We start from the raw sequence: 19,750 nt of genomic DNA, 5'->3' as shown, positions 1-19,750 counted from the left end.
TTTCATTTGCCCTGCTTAGGGCTTCATCAATTTTATATAGCACTCTTGCTAGAGCCAATATTAGGTGGATGCTGTCACCTCATAGACATCTTTCCCAGAAGGTGATTGGTCCTTTTGTCAAGTAAGACGAGCTGTTGTTCAGAATGATTGGTTGCAAATAGCCCCCTTTCACCAGGAACCTCGTCTGCCTTACAATGCACCCCAGCAGAACTCTACCAAGGTTTCTGCAAGAGGGTGGGACATTTCTTGCCCTGTCATTGGGGCATTTTTTAAGACAGGAAACAACTTCTGAACATCAGAAAGGTCACAGAGAGAGAGAGAGAGAGAGAGAGAGAGAGAGAGAGAGAGAGAGAGAGAGAGAGAAAGAGAGAGAGAGAGAGAGAGGTGTGAGGAGCTGGCTGTAGAGGTGAGCAGTAGGAGTGAGTGGAGGAGACCCGCTTGCATTGCTTTCTGTGCCATTTCATGCATTGCTATGGCTTGTAATGCTTTGTTATTGTGTCCCTGACTTGTTATGTGGTTTATAACAGGGAACATGTTTTATTCAGAGAGGGGAACTCAAAACCAATTAGCTGTCAGTCAGTGTTGGGATTCTAGGAGAACCACTGTTCTGGGAAGAGGAGGGTGTTTGTTCATATGACTGAAGACATTTTGGGAGATGGAGTTGGCTATTGTGTGCTCTACGTTGGTTACTGTGCTTAAGGGGGTTGTTAGCAACAGCGAGTCTATAGTTTCCAGGGGCGCAGTATGTGTAGTGCAGATGAATGTTAAGTAGGTTAGTTGTGAGATAAAGGATGTGAGGAAGGCTCTTGAGACATCCCAGGATTTTGCATATGTAGGCCTTACTACTTGTATGGTGTCAGTTTGCCACTGGGATACATGTGTGATCCGGAAGTTTTTAGCATTAGTTTGGATGGTGATTTACTTCCTCGTCTCAATTCAGTTTTAATGATGATTGTTGGGTGTTATGTATTTGGGAGGTTTTGAGTAACCCAGTCTTTATGGTGTAGACTGGCCCAGTAGAGTTTAGGTTAGTGAGTGTTCAACGGTAAGGTGAGGTGGATAAGATGCTTCAGTTCTGCATAGTTGTGCATGGGGCGTAGAGTGGAGACAGAACAGGTTGTAACCCTGTCTGTGATAGTGTCCTTGGTCCAGTCTGGTCTTTGCCTAAGGAGGTTGCTGCGATTCTGTATCTGTAATGAGGAGGAGTTTCAGAGTCTGGTCTCAAGAGCATTCTTGATTTAAATGTTTTGCAACCATGCGTCTGCATGCACAGGCGGTATTGACCCAATTGAGTATTGTCTCAAGTTCATTCTTGTTTGTGAAGGCGGAACACTGGTGGGATTTTGAATTTGAGTAACGTAACAGTTAGTATGTTGTTACAACCTGGTTGGTCTTTTCTTGGAAGGTACAATTCTGTACTAATTTCTCAGGGTAATCTCATGAACATCCATGTTTTAAGAAATGTTCTCGATGGCAGATAGCGTTCCTCAGTGTGGAGCATTCCTATCCATTGTGTACCGGGAATTGGATGCTAGGAATGATAATTTGGATACCCCTTTGTATTTATCGATGAATTGTGGGGCTGCTATTTTGGCTGTGCTGATGGATCAAAGGATAGAGAATAGCGAATGGTGTGTCCTGATGGATTCTGAACACTGTCATGGAAGTCATGTCTTGCAATGCAAAGGGAGTGGGAGAAAGGAAATTAGCAGATAGACTGTAAAAATGAGACAGAACAAGAGGGAGAGCGGTGAGATAAATGAGTTGAGAGAGAACAGTGGAGCAGAACGAGAGGGGGGAATCAGGAGAGACAGACCGATGGGAGGGATGAGCAGCTTATGGGAGACAGAACAAGATAAAGGGGCAAGGGAGTATACAATGGGAGAGAGAGAGAGCGAGAGAGAGAGAGAGAAGGAGAGCGAGAAGGAGAGAGTGAGAGAGAGAAAGAGAGAGAGAGAAATAGAGAGAGAGAGCGAGAGAGAGAGAGAAAGAGAGAGAGAGAAAGAGAGAGAGAGAGAGAGAGAGAGAGAGAGAGGGAGAGAGAGAGAGAAGATTGTAAGGTAGGGAGATGAATAAGATTGTGTTCAGGAGGGGGAGAGAGAGCGTAAGAGAGATGCAGTTATATATAAATAAAGAAAGAAAAGGAGAAGGCAAGAAAGGGGGAGAGTAATAGAAAGACTGTGGGTGAGAGAGAAAGAGAGAGAAAGAGAAAGAGAGAGAGAGAGAGAGAGAGGGGGGGGGGCGAGAATGCAGAGACCAGTCAGGAGGGAGGTGACACACAGAATGGGAGGAAAGAGGGGAGAGATAATGGAAGATGGAAGAAGAGTAAATAGTGCTTGGGAGTGGAGAGAGAAAGAGACATATAATACAATTGATAGGATTAAAAAGCGAGGCAAAATAAAAGGAAAGGACAGGAGAGAAGACAGGTTTGGAGGAAGAGAAAAGAGACCAGATAGAAGCTAGACACATGAAAGAGAAACCATAGGAAAGGTGGCAGGAAATAGAAAAGTAGAGGGTTGAAGATAAAAAAGGGAGAGAGAGAACGAAAGAGAAAAAAAAGTGAGAGAGAGAGAGAGAGAGGGAGAAGGGGAGGGAGAGATAGAGAGAGAGAGAGAGAGAGAGAGAGAGAGAGAGAGAGGGAGAGAGAGAGAGGGGGGAGGGGCAGGGAGAGAGAGATAGAAGGATAGAGAGAGAGAGAGAGACAGAGACAGAGACAGAGACAGAGAGACAGAGGTTGAGTTCTGGATTAAAGGACAGGAACAGATGAGAAATAGGAGAGACAGAACAAGAAAAAGGGAGAAGACAGAGAGACAATGAGGTAATATAGGGAGGAAACGGTAGAGGGGGTGACAGAACAGAATAAGTCAGGAACAGGAAGTGAAGAGATTGGAGCTGAGGACGGAAATATAGAACTGGAGAGAAATAAGGGAGTAGAGAGTGAAGCCATAACTGGAGAGAGGTAGGGAGTTAGGCATAGGAGATCATATAAGGAGACAGATGGAAAAACATAAGAGGCAAAACATGAGGAAGAAAGGGGAGACAAAAAAAATGAGTGAGAAATATGTCAATTTGGCAATGTTAGAAAAAAGGAAAAAGAGCATATCTTGAGAAGAAGAACATAGCAAGAAGGACACAGGACAATATTTTAGGTTGGGAAGATAAAACGTGGAAACAAGAGATCAGGCAAGGGGGAGAGAGGAATGGAGGGTTCAGAGTGGGAGGAAGGAAAGAAAGGGAGACATTCCTAGGTTGGTAATTTAATATCGTTTTTGAGAGGGTTACTGGATATAAGCGATGATTATAAATAAGGGATCTTTAACAGTTATGAACAGTTCAGTGCTCTCGTTCTGGGGCTACAGCATCAATTCCCGGGGTTTCCTTGTGTGGTGCTAGCTATTATCACAATGACTTTTAAGCCCCTCTGAACTCATCCTAGGGGTGTGTAGTGATGAACCAATGTTGAGCTGACGTGAGCTGACCAGACACACTGGGAACATATTAATGTCTATAGTCTTCAGGGGGATCCACGTCACCCTCTTTATACATTGGGAATTAGGTATGAGAGTGGGGGAAGTGGCTAATTGGCATGATGCTCACGCCCACCTCCACTTCCCGCTGCCACAGCAACATCTTGGCAAGCTCAGTGGGGTATGGGGGATGCTGTATGTTGACAACTCCCAAAAAAATTGTTCAGTCAATTCCACTGCTCTAATCTAATATTAACTTTATTCAGAATCATTGAGGCCTGGTGATATCCTTGTGTTGTAGCTAGGCCCTCTGGATGTATATTACATTTTGCATGCAAACTGCCCTTATCTGTAATATTTCTATTGAAATCATATTTCTTTGCTATATCAAAATAGCACATTTGTATTTTCTCTCCAATTGAACAACTGATGTGTAAATATATGTACTATTGTCCGCATGGTAACAACTGTTTGTTTTGAATTGTAAAAACATTGATTGTGAAATTTACTCTGGACCACGTGAAGGGTCTAATAATCTCTCTCTCTTTCTCCCTCTCTCTCGCCCTCACCCCCTCCCTCTTTCTTTCTCTCGCTCTCTTTCTCTGTGTCTTTTTCTCTCGCTCTCTTTCTCTATGCCCCAAATGCTTTCTCTGCCTCTCTCTCGCTCTCTAACCCACATACACCTTTATTCTTACCCTCTCATCTGGTTGAATCGTCTCTTCTCTCCTATAATAACCTCTACTCTGTGTGTTGACTACAACTGTTCTTGACTACCTCCATATCCTCCTCTCTTCTCTTTGGAACTCCTGTCTTTTCTTCACTCTTGTTCAATTTGTAATTATGTCTTCACCTCACGCACCTTCTCCCACAAATTCTTATCTCCCCATCTCCTTTTTCCTAAATTTCTCTCACACATTATTTCCTTCCACAATTTCTCTCTCTCTCTCTCTCTCTCTCTCTCTCTCTCTCTCTCTCTCTCTTTCTCTCTCTCTCTCTCTCTCTCTCTCTCTCTCTCTCTCTCTCTCTCTTTCTCTGTGTCTCTGCCTCTGTCTGTCTCTCACTGTCTCTCTCTTTCTCTTTCTCTCTCTCTCTCTCTCTCTCTCTCTCTCTCTATCTGTTGCTATCTCTCTCTCTATGTCCATCACGTTCTCTCTTTCTCTTTCTGTCTTGATCTCTCTGCCTTGATCTCGCTCTGTCACTGTCTGTCTGTATCTTGCTCTTTTTCATCCCACCTTACTCTCTTCTCCTATTTCATCATTCTCTACACCCTTTATTCTCCGGCCTCTTTCATCTGTCTGTCCTTATCTTCCCCTATTCTCTTTACCTCTTCCTTATACCCCAATTCCTTCCATGTGCACCAGGCTCCTTTATGATGGTGAACAGCTCGGGACGGGCATCAGGCCAAAAGGCCCACCTGCTTCTCCCTATCCTGAAGGAGAATGACACACACTGCATTGACTTTCACTACCACCTGTCGAGTCGCGACCGCTCCAGCCCCGGCTCGCTGAATGTCTTTGTAAAGGTGAATGGGGGACCCCAGGGCAACCCTGTATGGAATGTATCGGGAGTCGTCACCGAAGGATGGGTGAAAGCTGAACTCGCCATCAGCACCTTCTGGCCAAACTTCTACCAGGTATTTCAGGCATATTTTGAATTTCTTATTTAGTCGAATACAAATCATATTAGCTATAGAGAGGGCATCAGTTTGATAGGATAAAGAAACTTCAGTCCAGTGCTTTGGTTTATTTTGTGGCAGTGTTTAATTTGTGCGGGTATTTGAAGGGCTCAGCCCGGGCACTTATTTCTGAGCCCTGTCATCTATTGTCTCATACTCAGTTGATTATGATGTGATGTTTTGGCAACTGGCAGTCACATAATAAACACCTATAGAATCAGAGCAAAATGTAAATGATGATCGTGTTTAAAGGCACACTTAAACATTTGTGTCATGTCAAGACACAACAAATATGGTATTTTATGTGTAGGTTGATTGATATTTGTAAATCGCGCATCTGCCGTAGTGAACAAGTACATCTGTCAACCACAATAAGCTGGTGGAAATTGCTGCTTTAACCAGTGGTCAAAGTGGGCGGGAGCGGTTGGGAACGGTGCTCGATGCGGGCAGGAGCCATTGGGAACGGAGCACCTATACTTTAAAAAAAAAAAGAAAAAAAGGTTTTACTGGTTCTGTACCTTTATTTTATAAAGAAACTGTTCTGGAATGGTATCCTTTTCAAATAAAAGAAGTTCAAACGTGCACATCAGTGCACTCCACGCAACATTCCCTTAAAAAGCAAATGTGTTTAGGGGTTTTCATTGCACGTGGGAGGGGGCATTGCAATGGGCTTAGTGGGGAGTGGGGACAGGCCAGAGGGAGCACAGTTCCTCTACTTCTTTTTGTATACGTCAATCAGTGGCTTTAGCCCTTTAATGTGTTGACAGCATGGGGAGCAGCCGTGGGTGGTGGCAACAGAGGGTGGGAAGCTGGCCATCCTGAAGTGCCATGGGCATTTTTGAAATACTTTGCGTACCGGCACTTATTATTTTTTTTACAAATTAAGCACCTCTTTGTGGGAGAGGAACTCTATGTATACATTTGAAAGTCGTTTGAAGTAACTATTTCTGTGCTTCAAATGATGGGAGTAAATGGCTTTGAATATAAAAAAAAAAAGGAAATAGCCATGCAGATTCCAGGTAGAATTCTCCGGTTGTTCAAGATACAGAACAATTTGGAAGGGTGAACAGTTAATTGCATTTCCAATATTGACAACCTATGCTAAATGTGTGGCTGGAGGGACCCAGGGAACATTCAATGGGAACAAAGATTGTGTTGGATAGTTCTAGAATATGCCTGATGCCCCACAGCCAGAGGGGATTTTTTTTTCTTTTATTAATTTTAATCTATGGCATTCGTTTAATTTTCCACTCCAAGCTTTGGTAGTTTTGTGGGGTTGTCTTGCATTCAAAACGCTCAAAATGGCTTCCCTGGGTGTTAGAGTTTGGTAAAATAGGTACATTTCCCTGGCTGGCTTCCAGGGCCTCTGTGGTTATAGAGTTACGTATATTTCAATTCATTCCCAGTCGATACCATGTTCAAATGATGTGAATTCTCTCTGTTGGCATTAGGGTATATGTGGTCATAATGTGACATGTGCATCTAACTTCCCCGGTAGATAGCAGTGGTAAACAGTGCGCATTCCACTGGACGGCTTTCACGGTCTGTGTGTTTACATTTTGCCATTGCAATCGTTACTTCCCCCATCTTTGGCAGTGCTTAAATGTGTGCATTCTCTCGCTGGCTTTTTTAGGATCTCTGTATGTATAGGGTGACATGTCTATCATTACTTCCTCAGTAGAGAACATTACTTAAACATGAACATTCGCTTGGATGGCTTTTAAGGTCAGTGTGGTTCTATTGTGGCCTTTCAATCGTTACTTCCCCAGTAGAACACATTGCTTAATTGTGTGCATTCCCTTATTGAATTTCAGGGTCTGTGAGGATATAGCGTGACATGTATCCCGTTGCTTCCTCAGTAGTAAACATTAATTTCTTAATCCTCGTTACAGTCAGTAGTCTGAAGGCTACCTAGGTACGTTTTGTAAATGAAGGCTCATTACAAGTGGGTCAATTTGTTGTTGTTGATGTTGTTTCTCTTTGCATTTTCAAAACCAACCCCAGTAATCCAACCGTGTTCAAACCTAAACGTTTACCAGACAAATAAGCACTACCATAAGCAGACATTCTTACAGCAATACTTTAGTTTGCACCTTATTCTGGGTCCCCTTTATAGATGAGTCTTGTGAACCAAAGTGCCCGTTTCCTCCTAGAGAACTTCTGATCATCAGCACAGTTTGAAGAAAGCAGTGGGCAAGGGCTCGGCAGTGAAGCCAGAGGGCACGTTTCTCTAAACGTGACATCATCACGCATCATTATGAAGTTCCAAACTCTGCAGAGTGCAGGTTCCTGCTGTGCCGTCGCAACGCGTCGCTCTAAGATTCTAAAGCTCTTTGCTGCAAACGTTGGGCTCCTGAGGAAAGTTAGTGACGCAGGTGCCTGACCTATGACTGCGCGCCTACCAGCTTGTCAATGCTCTCCACATGCATACGTTGAGTTCTGAAGAGATCCACGCCTTACAGCATGCAGGCTTAGCGGCCTTCCTTGTCCAAAGCCATGCAGTTACATTCACCTAGTTCCAAAAGAATTTCCTTTGAAAGGGTAGAAAGTCACATCAGTTGTAATTCTGGCAATGCTGCTCTCAGCTTTGTTAAAGGCTTTGACATGACACTACTTAGCCACCTGTAGGACCCAGATATCAGTCGTCCTTCAAGTCTATACACCACCAAACTCCTCAGCAAAGGCTAGTCATCTAGGAGCTCCAGTTCTTCCTGCAGCTACCTCCTTTTGCATACCTAATTTGCATGTTTTAATGTAGCATGTTAGTGGTCACTCCATGGATTGCTGCCAAATCTTCAAATGCCTTTATTGTCCCCTCTTGAACCATATTCCCTACCAAGCACACTCCTGTACCTCCACATCTTCGCCAACCCTAGACTTTCATGCCTGGGATCAATTAGTTACCCCACAGTGGTTTACCATTCTGTGGGCCTCATTACAACTCAAGCGTTAAGGGTTAACGCCGTCGTTAACCCTTAACGCCTGATTCCAATTTTAACGGCTGCTTTTAGCAGGCGTTAAAATCCATGGCGCTAAACCGCCTTGGTGCTAATTACGGCACCGTAATTTACGGTGCCGTAATTAGCACCTTCCCCACTCCCATTATGCCCTATGGGGCAAAAATGGGAATGGGGAAGGGTAAATGGGAAATGGGGATTTACCGCCCCACTCACCTTGGAATGGGGTGGTAAATCCGCCATCCACCATGGTGTAAACATAGTTTACACCATGGTGGTAAAGTTGGTGTACTTACCGCCTGGGTCGTAATGACCCCATGTGTCTTTCCAATTAACAACACTTTAGCCATATGGGGAAAGTTCATTGGGCAACACCCTCCATATAGTTCCCAGTTCTCCCTTGGTCCTTCCCTCGCGACCAGCGGCTGGATCCCACTGCCCTAGAAAAATAAAAACATCATTCACTACTACCAGTTGAATAGCTCAGAACAACGTAGGCCATTCAGGAGATTCAGTCCCCATTCCCACCCCAGCTTCTCGGTATATCCAAGGCTGTGCTCAGGGTTCCCGCTCCTCAGAGCATGTGTAGTATTCCTTTATCCACCTTGTCGAATTCTTTTACCGGTTACCGGGACCACGAACAGTGTCGCCGGGAGAATATACAAAAACTTCAGAAACTGTATCATTTTAAACAACTGCACCCTTCACAGAATGGATAACGGGAGCTCCGTCCATCTCTCTATGTCATGAAGGAAACCTGCCAACACAGGCTCCCAATTCATCCAGAAACGTTCTGTGGAGGAACATGTAATCAGCATTCCCCGATACTTAAAAGGATGTTTGTAGGGCATGAGTTCTTCCCATGCCTCACAGCCCTATATCTCTCCCTTGAGAATAAAATATGTTGACTTCCCCCAGTTGATACATAACCCACTACAATAACCACATGTTTGGAGTATCTGCCCGACCATTAGCATTGACTGTTCTGGGTCGCCTGCATATAAGAGGACATCCTCTATGAAAAGCAGATTCCTGTCTTCCTGCCCCCCTAACCCCCACCTCCTATGCCCCAGAACAAAACATCACTACTCACTGCTTCTGCCAGGGCACCATTAACAGTGCAAATAAAAAGGGGAGGAGGCAAGTTTGCTGCATACTCCTTCGCAACTCAAAAGGATACAAAATGTTCCTATTGATCTTTACCCTCACCACTGTAGAGACATAACAAATCTTGATCCATGTGAAAAACTCCGGTCCAAAACCCATTCCCTCCAGAACCACCCATAAAAATGTCCATTCTACCGAATCGAAAAGTTTGCAAGAATCCAACGCTAAAATTGCTTCCCCTCTGCACTAGCGCACGACTAGCTGATGCAGGAACACTGAACTATCTCCTCATATTTAGGTGCATCGCTTTGTGGACCAGATGCAGCAGCACCCCTAACATTATGTTTGCAAGTGCCTTCGCCAACACTTAAGTCTCCACACTAAGCAGAGAGATTGGTCTGATGACTCACACCAGTCCTTGTATCCCCCCTTTTTGTGGATGACCGCTATCAATGATTCCCACAAGTCAGGGGGAAACCAACCCACCGTCTTGCTCTCACATAACATTTTCATCATATGACCACTCACTTTTTCCCCCAGCGTTCTCCAGATATCCAAGGGACGGCAATATTGATCCGCTATTTTCCCCAATTGTAGTTGTACTAAGCTAAGCTCTATATCAGCCATCATTAATTCCTCCTTTAATGCACCCCTCACTGTACTGCAGAGATCCTCTTCTACGGGAGGGCTGTCAATTAGGCTTCTATCCCTTGGTCCTCTTGAGTTGACTCGCCACCCTATAATTCAGCATAGAAGTATGCAAAGGTATACGCAATCTCTGTCAACTTCACTGTCCCTTGTTCATCCCTGATGGCTTGCACCCAGCTGTCTTGCACCTTTTGCCGCTCTATACATGCCAGCATCCTGCTACTTTTATCCCTTTGCTCATACACCCTCCATTTAGCCAGCCAACTCGAGTGTTTCACCTCATCTAGTGCAAGGGCCATTATCTTATTCTGTGCCCTGTTCAGTTCCCTACTCGTCTCTATCTATACCCCCTCCCTACACCTCCTATCTAATTCTCTCACCCTAGTCTCCGCCTCAGTCAATTCCCTCATCCTGGTTATTTGTGGTAGTATACAGACTGAGGTAAGAACAAAAGGTAAATTCATTTTTCCGCATTTATCAAATGTGGTTCTCACCTCAGTCTGTATACTACCAAAAATAACCAGTGCTCATAATAAACAGACAGAGGCTATATTCTCGTTTTGCAAGCACTTTATAAGTAATTGAGATTCATGGATAAAATCAAACTGTTACGCTCACCTGTTATCCACGGGGGCACCACACGATACTGGGTGGAGGTCTAAGCGCTATCCCGTGCCCCTCTCTGCTTGATTATGTGCCATATGTTGGGTAGCGCCTTAGGTTTTTGTGCGTTGAACTCCCTGTCCTGCGTCTCTGTGCAGGGGCTTGTGGTTGGTGCTTCACTGGTCCGTGTGCCCTTATGGCGGGTCCAGACCGGCTGCAGAGTGGCTGTGACTCCGACTCTGCTTGCTGTCTTCCAGGTGAGTTATAATGTCTTTTCCGTCTTTGTTCTGCCTCTTTCTTTCCCTCAGTTTTCTCTGCCTTCTCTGCGTCTTGCTCCACTAAACTGTTTCCTAACAATGTCCCTTTTTGTTTTCACTGGGATGGTTACGATCGCGGAGATGCCGCGCCGATCGGAAGACCACGGTGAGTTATTGATGCGCGGAGCGCTGCGCTGTTTATTGGTGTTAATTGCTAACCTGTGTTCTCTTCTCTTCTTTGTACAGGTTGTGGATATGTTCCGGAGTGAGGAGTGATCGAAGCGCTGCTTGCCCACTTCAGTGCTTTGTTAATGCTGACCTTGTTCCTCCTTCCCTGCAGCTTGTGGTGAAACCCAGAGATGGGCGAGGTAAGAGAAGCGCAGGTTGCTGCCAGGACCGCTGCTTGCCCAAGTAAGAATTGTTATTAATACTGTCTTTGTTTCTTTACCTTTGCAGGTTGCAGCGAACTCCGGAGATGGGCGAGGTAAGCGAAGCGCAGGATGGATTGAAGGCCGGTTACTTCACAGGTAAGTGTTCTTGCTTGCTAATGCTGTTCTTGTTCTTCCAGGTTATTAATGGAATCCAAATCTAGGGCTTCATGATCGGGCCCCCGGAAAAGCAGATGAGCGGGAGCTGGACACGGTGAGTGTTACGCTGCAGGAGTGCAGAATAACTCAAAGCATGTTCTGCTGTTTGGGTGTGGTTTAAATAGCCCAGGTAAAGTAGTTCCAGGCCAAGTAGTTCCAGGCCCAGCCACACCCAAAACACTAGACCACATGGCTTAGTTCTAAAGAACTGAGCTCTGTAATAGGCCTCCATGTTGGATTAAGGGCCTAAACTGGTATGCTTTATTCCTGATAATGAGACTGGCGCCAAAGGCGCCAGGTCTGACTCCATGTATGTTTCTGATGGAGTTTTAAGGCCCTTGCGGCCAGTGTGAAGGGCTTTAGCCCCATTGCTGCCAGGCAGATGTTACACCTGAGGGGGTCAGGGGCATGGATAGTGACAAAAACAGCACATGTTATGCACTAAAGAGATATGTGCCTTTGTTCGCTTGCCCATGCTGAATTCACAATCTGTTAAAAAAAATACAATGCATTTATAATTCCTTCAGCAATATTTAGCACACGTTTTGCTCTCTCTCACCCCAGGAGATGATCCCTCCAGAAGTTCAGAGAATTACTGTAGCCCTCTCTCCCACCTCTAACTTTGCAAAGAACACTATGCAATGACCTTGCGACACTTAGCTCTGAGAGCAGTGCCTTCGATTCTTTGCAATGATTATTTTTTGGTAACTGATTCTGCATTGGGAAATACACTTCACTTCAGTATAATGCGGAGTAAACAGACTTTGGAGTGCCTGATATGTAGATCCCATGCAAAATCGATATCTACACCTGTGATTTTAAAGCTACGTGCACCTCAATTAACCAGACACTCACCAAGGATGAAGCTTAATTTTGTGTGCCCCGGACATCCCAATTTCATTGTCTACCAGGTTAACGCCTGCACGTGAGGTTCCCTTCATCTGCCTCTATTCTTCTCTGAGCTTGGAAAGAGCACATTAAGTCTTTTCCTAAGCTTGTCTGTCAGTATTTGTTGCAAGTCCCGAGGGTCAGCCAGAGATTAAGAGTGCCTGAAACTGCCAGACTCTTCTGAGACATCTACACCAGCCCAAGAGCACGAGCCAGCTTCCTGTCAGCCTTTTTAATCTCTCTCCCTAAGCCTGCCCATGTATGTAAGTTGCACCTATATGAAATGAATAGGTGCCAGCCTTTTTCTGTGATATAACATGTCAGTCAGAACTACCTCCATTGCATCACAGCCAACCCTCTCGATAGTTCTGACCATGTTCATCCTGACTGCTTACAATGGCATGAATGGATGCAAGAGTTACATTTCCCTGTTCTGTTCTTTCCTGTTCTGTGAATTAACAATGGAGATAGTTTGCAGATCTGCTCACATCAAAACCCTGTCAGGTATTCACTGCACCACTGATTTCTTCCACGTGTATTGCTTGCATTTTAAATTAACTTTGCAGAGCACAATTGCCTGGACATTCAGTCATCAATCTGCACCAATGTCTGTACACAAAAGCATGGACTGATGTGCTCTGAATATTACTAGGGGTTAGAGAATAGAGATTAAGGTTTAATAATTGTTAGTTTTATGGTTACTTGCAATTCAGTCCATTACAGTGATGTAGAGTGTAAAATGACAACATGCACTATTTAATTCTAATAGATTTTTGGCTGGCATGTGTTTTGCACATCCACAATACTGACATAGACTGAAGACATGAGTCTCACACTCTTGCTTGCTAATGGGACCAATTTGTTACCCTTGTTGAAATGTAGAGCCCTAGCTAAGAATCACTGTTGACATTCAGAGTTACCTCTCCCTACAGAGCAAAGTGTAATCATGCACCATGGTAATCCTCTCTGTTCCCATCATGCCACTGGCACATACACATCTAACATGCTTCTCTGCCATAACCCATTCGGTTTCCCATGGAACCGTTTACCTAATCAAACTTGCCACTCCTCTGGAGCAACTTGCACACCCCGCATGGAACACTTGTGAAAACAAATGTATTCCCAAAAACTGACAGTTCTTCCCCTGCAAATGTGTCTCCTGCAACATTATCACCTCTGTGCTTTGGTGCAGCATAAACTGGAGAACCGCTACCTTTTCAATCTGGTCCTTCATCCCGTTCACATTCCAGGTCACATATGTTCTCGTTACCTCACCCATTCTGTTATTTTACTGATTAACTCTGGCCACACTGTCTGTCCATAGACCTTCGGAAGTGCAACATTTGAACCATACCACCACCTCTCCCTTGTCCTTCCCGGAAGCCCACCTTCCATCCCCCCATTTTTCCCCTTTCCCTTCTCCGCCCACTGCACACTTCCTACCCATTCCTGCCGTTCCTCCCCTCACTCTCTCAACCCAATAACTCAGTCAGTAAAAACCACTGTCAACCTGACAGCACAATGTAACCCAACATCCCACTTTTCACTGAGTAATCCCAGGCCCCTTGAGGTTCAGAACACTGTGTCTCGCCCCTCCTATCACCATTGTCCGGGCCCTTGCATCATGCCCCCTCTGTAAAATCCCCTATCACCTTTCCACATTTTTTCATGGCTCTCTTTACAGCTCTGTCAGGCTTAGCAACTCCCCCTGGTTCTCCGAGTGTCTGGGTGCCGTATTCCAAATACTCGACCTCGTGACACACTCAAGGTCCCAACTATATCCAGCCTCAATCTCACACTATCAACCCTCTGTGCCGTTGCACTGATCTGTCTCCCTGGTATCCCCTGAGTTCAGTCCTTGCCTTGTCCTGTCTATGAAGAATGTACAATGTGGATTTACTAGGACTCTGCCTGACGGTCCTTTGCCCCTCTCTTCTCCAGATTGGGCTTGTGAACTGTCTATTCAAAGGCACTCAAACAGTTCAATTCTCTGGTTATGTGACCCCTCCCTGTATGTCCTTCTCTCTCAATCCAGTCCCATACCTCTTGTGATCTGTTAAAGAAAAATGAGTTTTCCTGGTTCAGGATATTCAGTTTGGCCAGGTAAAACATCATGTATTTGTTGCTGGACCTCTTGTGTGAAGTCAGGGAACAAACTGGATCGTGGTCCTTCTGACCACTTAAGCTGATCGCCACCTGGCATCTTGGAGCACTGTGTCTCTGTTCTGCAATTTAAAGAACTTTGCAATTATAGCCCTTGGTGTAACCCCCACCAGAGGTTTCTTCCCTGCTACCTTGTGGGCTCATTCAATGGAGAACCATTTCAAGAGTTCACTGATGGCCAATGTCTCCACAATAACTATGTGCTGTGGCCCTCTTCTCCTTCTGCATCCCCCAGGATCTGTATATTGTAGCATCTGGAGCTCCCCTCCATGTCTTCAACTTTCTCCTCCAGGGCCCGCGTCACTGCCGCCAATGCCCTCCTTTTGTATTCTAGCATCATGACCTTGTCTTTGTTGTCCCCCATCTTTTGTTCAACTTCTGTGACCCTTTCATTCACCTTCTGCCTATCCGCCCTCAATGGGGACACTTCCAGTCCCTTCCTTTATACCTTGTTTATCAGCAATGATTTTGAGTCTCTTTTGGTCCCCATTGGATCACCCAGGGATGTCAACTCTCCCTCCAAGGCAACTCTGGGCATATCATTCGCTATCTGTATATTCAACTTTGACTGCTTCCCTTTACCTCCCATGAAGTGTTCCAGCTTCTGCTGCTGCTGGTCTTTCACTGGTTTCAAATCCCAGATCCCTGCTCAGTTGATTGGATCTTTCAATATCTCCTGTATCCCTAAGGGAGGGCCTGCTCTCTTCTTGCCCTTGGTCTATGGTGTGCAGACCCTGTCCAGCTGGCACTCATGCTTCATGCCACTCACCACTGTGTAGCACCTGCGTCGCTACGAAAGGAGGCCTCCTTCACAGATTACCCACTTCTTACTGGGCTTGCACTCAGAGCTCCCTCAAGCATCTAACAAGGGTTCACCACCTCAGGACCAGCATCCCTGACCAGCTCTCTTCCTGTAGGTACACTCACCACATTTGTCTCAGCACAGCCCCCTCAGGCCCCCCTGCTTCCAATTCCTGCCATGGCCAGTCATTCTTTTGGCTTTGGGAACTCCCTTATCCACTGCTATTGGCAGAGCTTCTGCCCTCTGTCTCCACTCCCTGCCCATTAAGGTGCTGCCTCTCCATGTGCTCCCTTCAGATATGTCCTCTTGTCTGCCTCATCATTGCAACCTCTTCCCCTATTTAGGCCTCCTTCCACCCTTCACACCGCTGTGCCATGCCTCTTCTTTTCTCCTGCCCCTCCATCCCTGGCCACTGCTGCGGTGCCAATGCTACAGCCCCTCAGCTCCCCACACTGTCTTTTTAAGTGTGCCACTCTTCTTTCTGGGGGCAGGGGATCACTGATGAAACGTGGGACCCTGCCACCATCACACTTCAGCTATCTGTATGCCTCCCGGTCACTCTGTGCCTTCACCTCCATGCCGAGGGATCTTGACTGACATGGGCCACTCTCCAATTCTGCCCACCACTTCGCCCCTACGATGCAGGGATGATTGACTGCTCGTCTGCCTTGTAGTGTTTTACTGCCTCCCCCATTCTAGGGTCAAGCCAAAACCCTCTCCAATTGAGGCTTGGGGCAGCAGAGCCCAGGATCATTGAGTCCGGGATCGCTGATCTCCTTCTCGCTATCAGCGTGCCAGTGGCTCACAAACAACATTACCACAGACTCCTTCTCACCTCTCCTTTCTCGCTGGCCTTGACAGGATCACGCCCGGCTCCTTTTCCTTTCCACGCTGCACCTGGGGAGGAACACCATTAGTCCCTGGTACTCTTCAATGTCAACCATGGGGAATTGTAGGATAGATCTCAGGATGTCTATAGAGGCATACATCGCAATTCATATGCTCTCAACGGCGCAGTTTGGCGGCGAGTCATGCCCCTGCTTTGTCCTGCTCAGGATTGTCAGTGATCGGGCAGAGCCGTGCCATGTCAGCATACATGTGGCAGACGAGGTACCCTGCTTCCTGCCGGTGATCATACAGAGAGAGTGTCTCGGTCTATGTTAACAAATACAAGTGAGAAGGTCGATCCCGAAGGAACCTTAACATGCGACCTGGTTGGAGTTAGAAAGAAAAAGGCCCGTGTTTTAGGTGTTGTTAATCCAGTAGCAGATGATTGCCTAAGGATTAATTGTCCTCTGTGGATCCATCTACATTGCTATCTTCCCCATTAGTATTATTTTACTGAACCATACCATTTTTTGACCCTGGATGTAGTCTTGGGAGCCGGGATTTCGGGTATCAAACCCCTTTTGTGTTTGATATGGAATACAAGTGCCATTGAAGGCAGCCTGTACATTTTGACATAAACCATTACTGCTCTCCTGATAATTGGCTAGGCAACTGATGGAAGCCATTATTGATATTGGTCAGAGAAAAAGTGGTGGATACTGTGTCCTTTGAACCCCTTCCAAAAATATCAATTTTTCATCTGGTTATGACAGAAGCAGAAATTTCTCCTAAATCATGTCCTCATGTTATGTTGTCAAGGTTTCATGATTGTAAACTGAGAGTGGATATTGACAGGCACCGTTGCCTATGTGGGTTCACCGCTGTTATGGTACATGGTGGCACGCCGAGGAGGTGTAGGTGGGAGAACTTTATCTGAACTGTGATGCTGCATTCTGCAGACTGGCACCAATACTCTGTTGCCTTCACTCACCACTGGCTTCTGGAATTCGCTTCTCCGCAGTCCACAGATGCTTTCTCTACATGAAAAGGCAATGCTTACCTACGTCACAGGCGAGTTTGTGCAAGGGACAATTGAGGGATAGTTTGAGCACCGGGTCTCTTGTAAGATGCAGGGTACTTCTTGGCCTCTGGATATCATTGAGGCAGTCTGCTCAGTCAAGACTTTAAATGTCCCTCGAAGGCCCATGTGGACCTGCAATTTTTGGTGCTACCGAAAAAAGCAGATACAGTTTAAAAGGTGTCAACTCACAACCTCCTATTGCTCTTAGCACATTTCTCCCTATTTTATAAATATTCTGGTTTGGAACCGAACTTCCTTGTTCTTCACCGGTGCTGCTACAGAGCTGTGAACCCTGCATCTCCCAACATCTGGCGGGGTTAACCTTTGGGTTCAGCCTGTGCTCCATAAAGCTGAGTTAAGGGTGCTTCAAGCAGGGGATTGTCCAGCTCTGTGCACAGCTGGATAGATTCCTTAATGATTCTATTTGCACTCCCACTTGACTTTTCCAGTTTGCTACTCACATTGCCTCTCCTGATTTTAGTTTCTGCACATGTACTGGCTCAGATAGTCTAATCATAAAGCATTTAATCCAAATCATTTCCTTCCAAACTTTCAGACACACAATGTACGGATGGACTTGCAGACATGATAACATGGGACTCAAATTAGAATTGACGACTTTTATCTATGTTAGCATAACTAACAAACTGTCTCAAATTTTGACTTTGAAATCCTTCCCGATTTTGTGGCGACTTTCCTTAATTATCTGATGGCTTGTGTGATGGTGGTGAACACACAGAAAACTCTTCCTCCCATTACCTATGAGTTCAGAGCTGGCCTCTAGCCACAGAACATATAGATACATGGGCAGATGGGTGGACAGATGTGAAGATGGGTACATGGGTAGATAGCATGAAGGGGTGAATGCTATATGAGTAGATAGATGCCTGCTAGATGGATGTGCAGATAAGCAGGTCCATGGATGACCTGATGCATGTCAAAATAGATACACTAGAACTTATGTAGATGGTTAGATCAGTAGATACAGTGTTATGTAGGTGGACAGATGGGCAGAAAATATGGTACCTGGACGAACATACAAGTGGATGGGTAAAGGATTGTTGCAGTCTACAGTCACTAGTAGCATCTCAAACACTCCTGCCACTCGCTCTGCATCACTTTCCGTTTGATAATGCCAAAACTCTTTTGCTCCCACAAATACCAAAATGTTCTAACCAACTAAAATGGAGAGAGCACCCAGTGAATATAGTGGCAAAGCTCACTCAGGTTGTCTATGGCTTTGTCTTTGCTATATGATATGATAGGTTTTTTATAATGCGCTTAATACCCAGAGGTTTCGAGGACCCAGGTATCGAACCTGTGGTGCTCCGTGTCGTCTTGCTTCCAAGGTGAGCACGTTGCCCCTGAGCTATCCTCCCAAATATGATGACGCTTGTCTTTCACGTCTCTATGTGCGATAACTTGAGGTTTCTCCATGTGTTCCTTGAAATGGGTTGCAGTGTGACACTTCCATACCAGGCCCCACACGCTAAGTGTGATTGATTTTTGTTTTTTTAATGCACTTACACATTATGTAACTCACTCTGTTATCTGGAAGTAACAAACACAAAAGAGTTAGCAGACAACAGGTGAAATGTATGGATACTGGTGCTGTCAGTTCTGTGGACACTCAGTGGAAAAGCTATGTTATGTTATGTTACATACACTTATAAAGCGCACGGTCGCCCAAAGGCATCATGGTGCTGGTAAGGAAGCTGCAAGCTAGGGAAAAACAATAGGGGCAGAAAGCTAGAACAAAGTGGTCTTCAAGGCTTTCCTAAAAGCCAGATGATTAGCAAAAGACTTAAGTGGTAATGGAAGAGTGTTCCAAAGCTTGGCTGCGGCAATAGAAAAGGCTCTGCCGCCAAGTCTTTCCCGGTTAAACCTGGGGACCGTAAGTAGGTTGGTTGTAGAGGAGCTGAGGTTACGTTCCAGAACATATTGGGAAAATTTCAATTGAAGGAACTCCGCTCCTAAGCCGTGAATTCCCCGGTGGACAATACATAATGACTTAAACTTGACTCGCTGTACCACAGGGATCCAATGGAGTCGGCAAAGCACCAGTGAAATATGGGCACCATAGGGGGAGCCAGTGGCCAATCTGGCTGCCAGACTTTGCATACGTTGGAGCCGTTGGAGCAGGCCAATCGATTGGGATAAGTACAAGGAATTACAATAGTGCAGCCGCAAGAGAACCATCGCCGCCACCACCGGGGGGCGCATGGCTTCCGGGATCATAGGTAGGACCCTCTTTAAAACCCTGATCTGATGATGGGCGGACTGACAGACAACTGAAACCTGGTTTGACATGGAGAGGGAGGCAGAGAGAATAACCCCCAAATTCGCTATAGACGGCTCAAGCCTGGCAAGAGCCAAATGCTTGGGTCTGGCTCGGCTCAAATGTTTTTGTGAAAGAAGAGCCCAACTGCAGCTGAGCCAAGCATCACCTCATTTGCCATTACATTTTCAGAGTAAATTAAAGTGACTTTGACGCTCTGTTTCTGTTGAAAGGACTGCATGCAATCATCCACTTGCACACAGAACATTGTTCATCTCTGGATAGGAATTGCGTGTTGGTCTAAAAGTGCAGTGCGTGCATATGTGGTCTGAAAGCTCAGCAATTGCAAACGGTGATGCAACCAGAAAACCTGGCGACCACACATCACTGATCTATGTAATCACAGGCA

At 45.6% G+C, this 19,750-nt stretch overlaps 1 protein-coding gene across 19 annotated transcripts in view; it reads left to right on the top strand.

The window, feature by feature from the left end:
- PTPRT (protein tyrosine phosphatase receptor type T) overlaps window positions 1-19,750 on the top strand; it is a 2,174,878-nt gene that overhangs the window by 643,236 nt on the left and 1,511,892 nt on the right. For all 19 annotated transcript variants that reach the window (XM_069652359.1, XM_069652348.1, XM_069652364.1 and 16 more), the window contains exon 3: window positions 4,829-5,100. In XM_069652359.1, coding sequence (XP_069508460.1) covers window positions 4,829-5,100 — 272 coding nt within the window. The remainder of the gene's footprint in view (window positions 1-4,828; window positions 5,101-19,750) is intronic.

This window comes from Ambystoma mexicanum, chromosome 3p, assembly GCF_040938575.1.
Source record: "Ambystoma mexicanum isolate Mex_15411 chromosome 3p, UKY_AmexF1_1, whole genome shotgun sequence".
Lineage (NCBI taxonomy): Eukaryota > Metazoa > Chordata > Amphibia > Caudata > Ambystomatidae > Ambystoma > Ambystoma mexicanum.
This window is presented reverse-complemented; position numbering and strand designations above follow the sequence as displayed.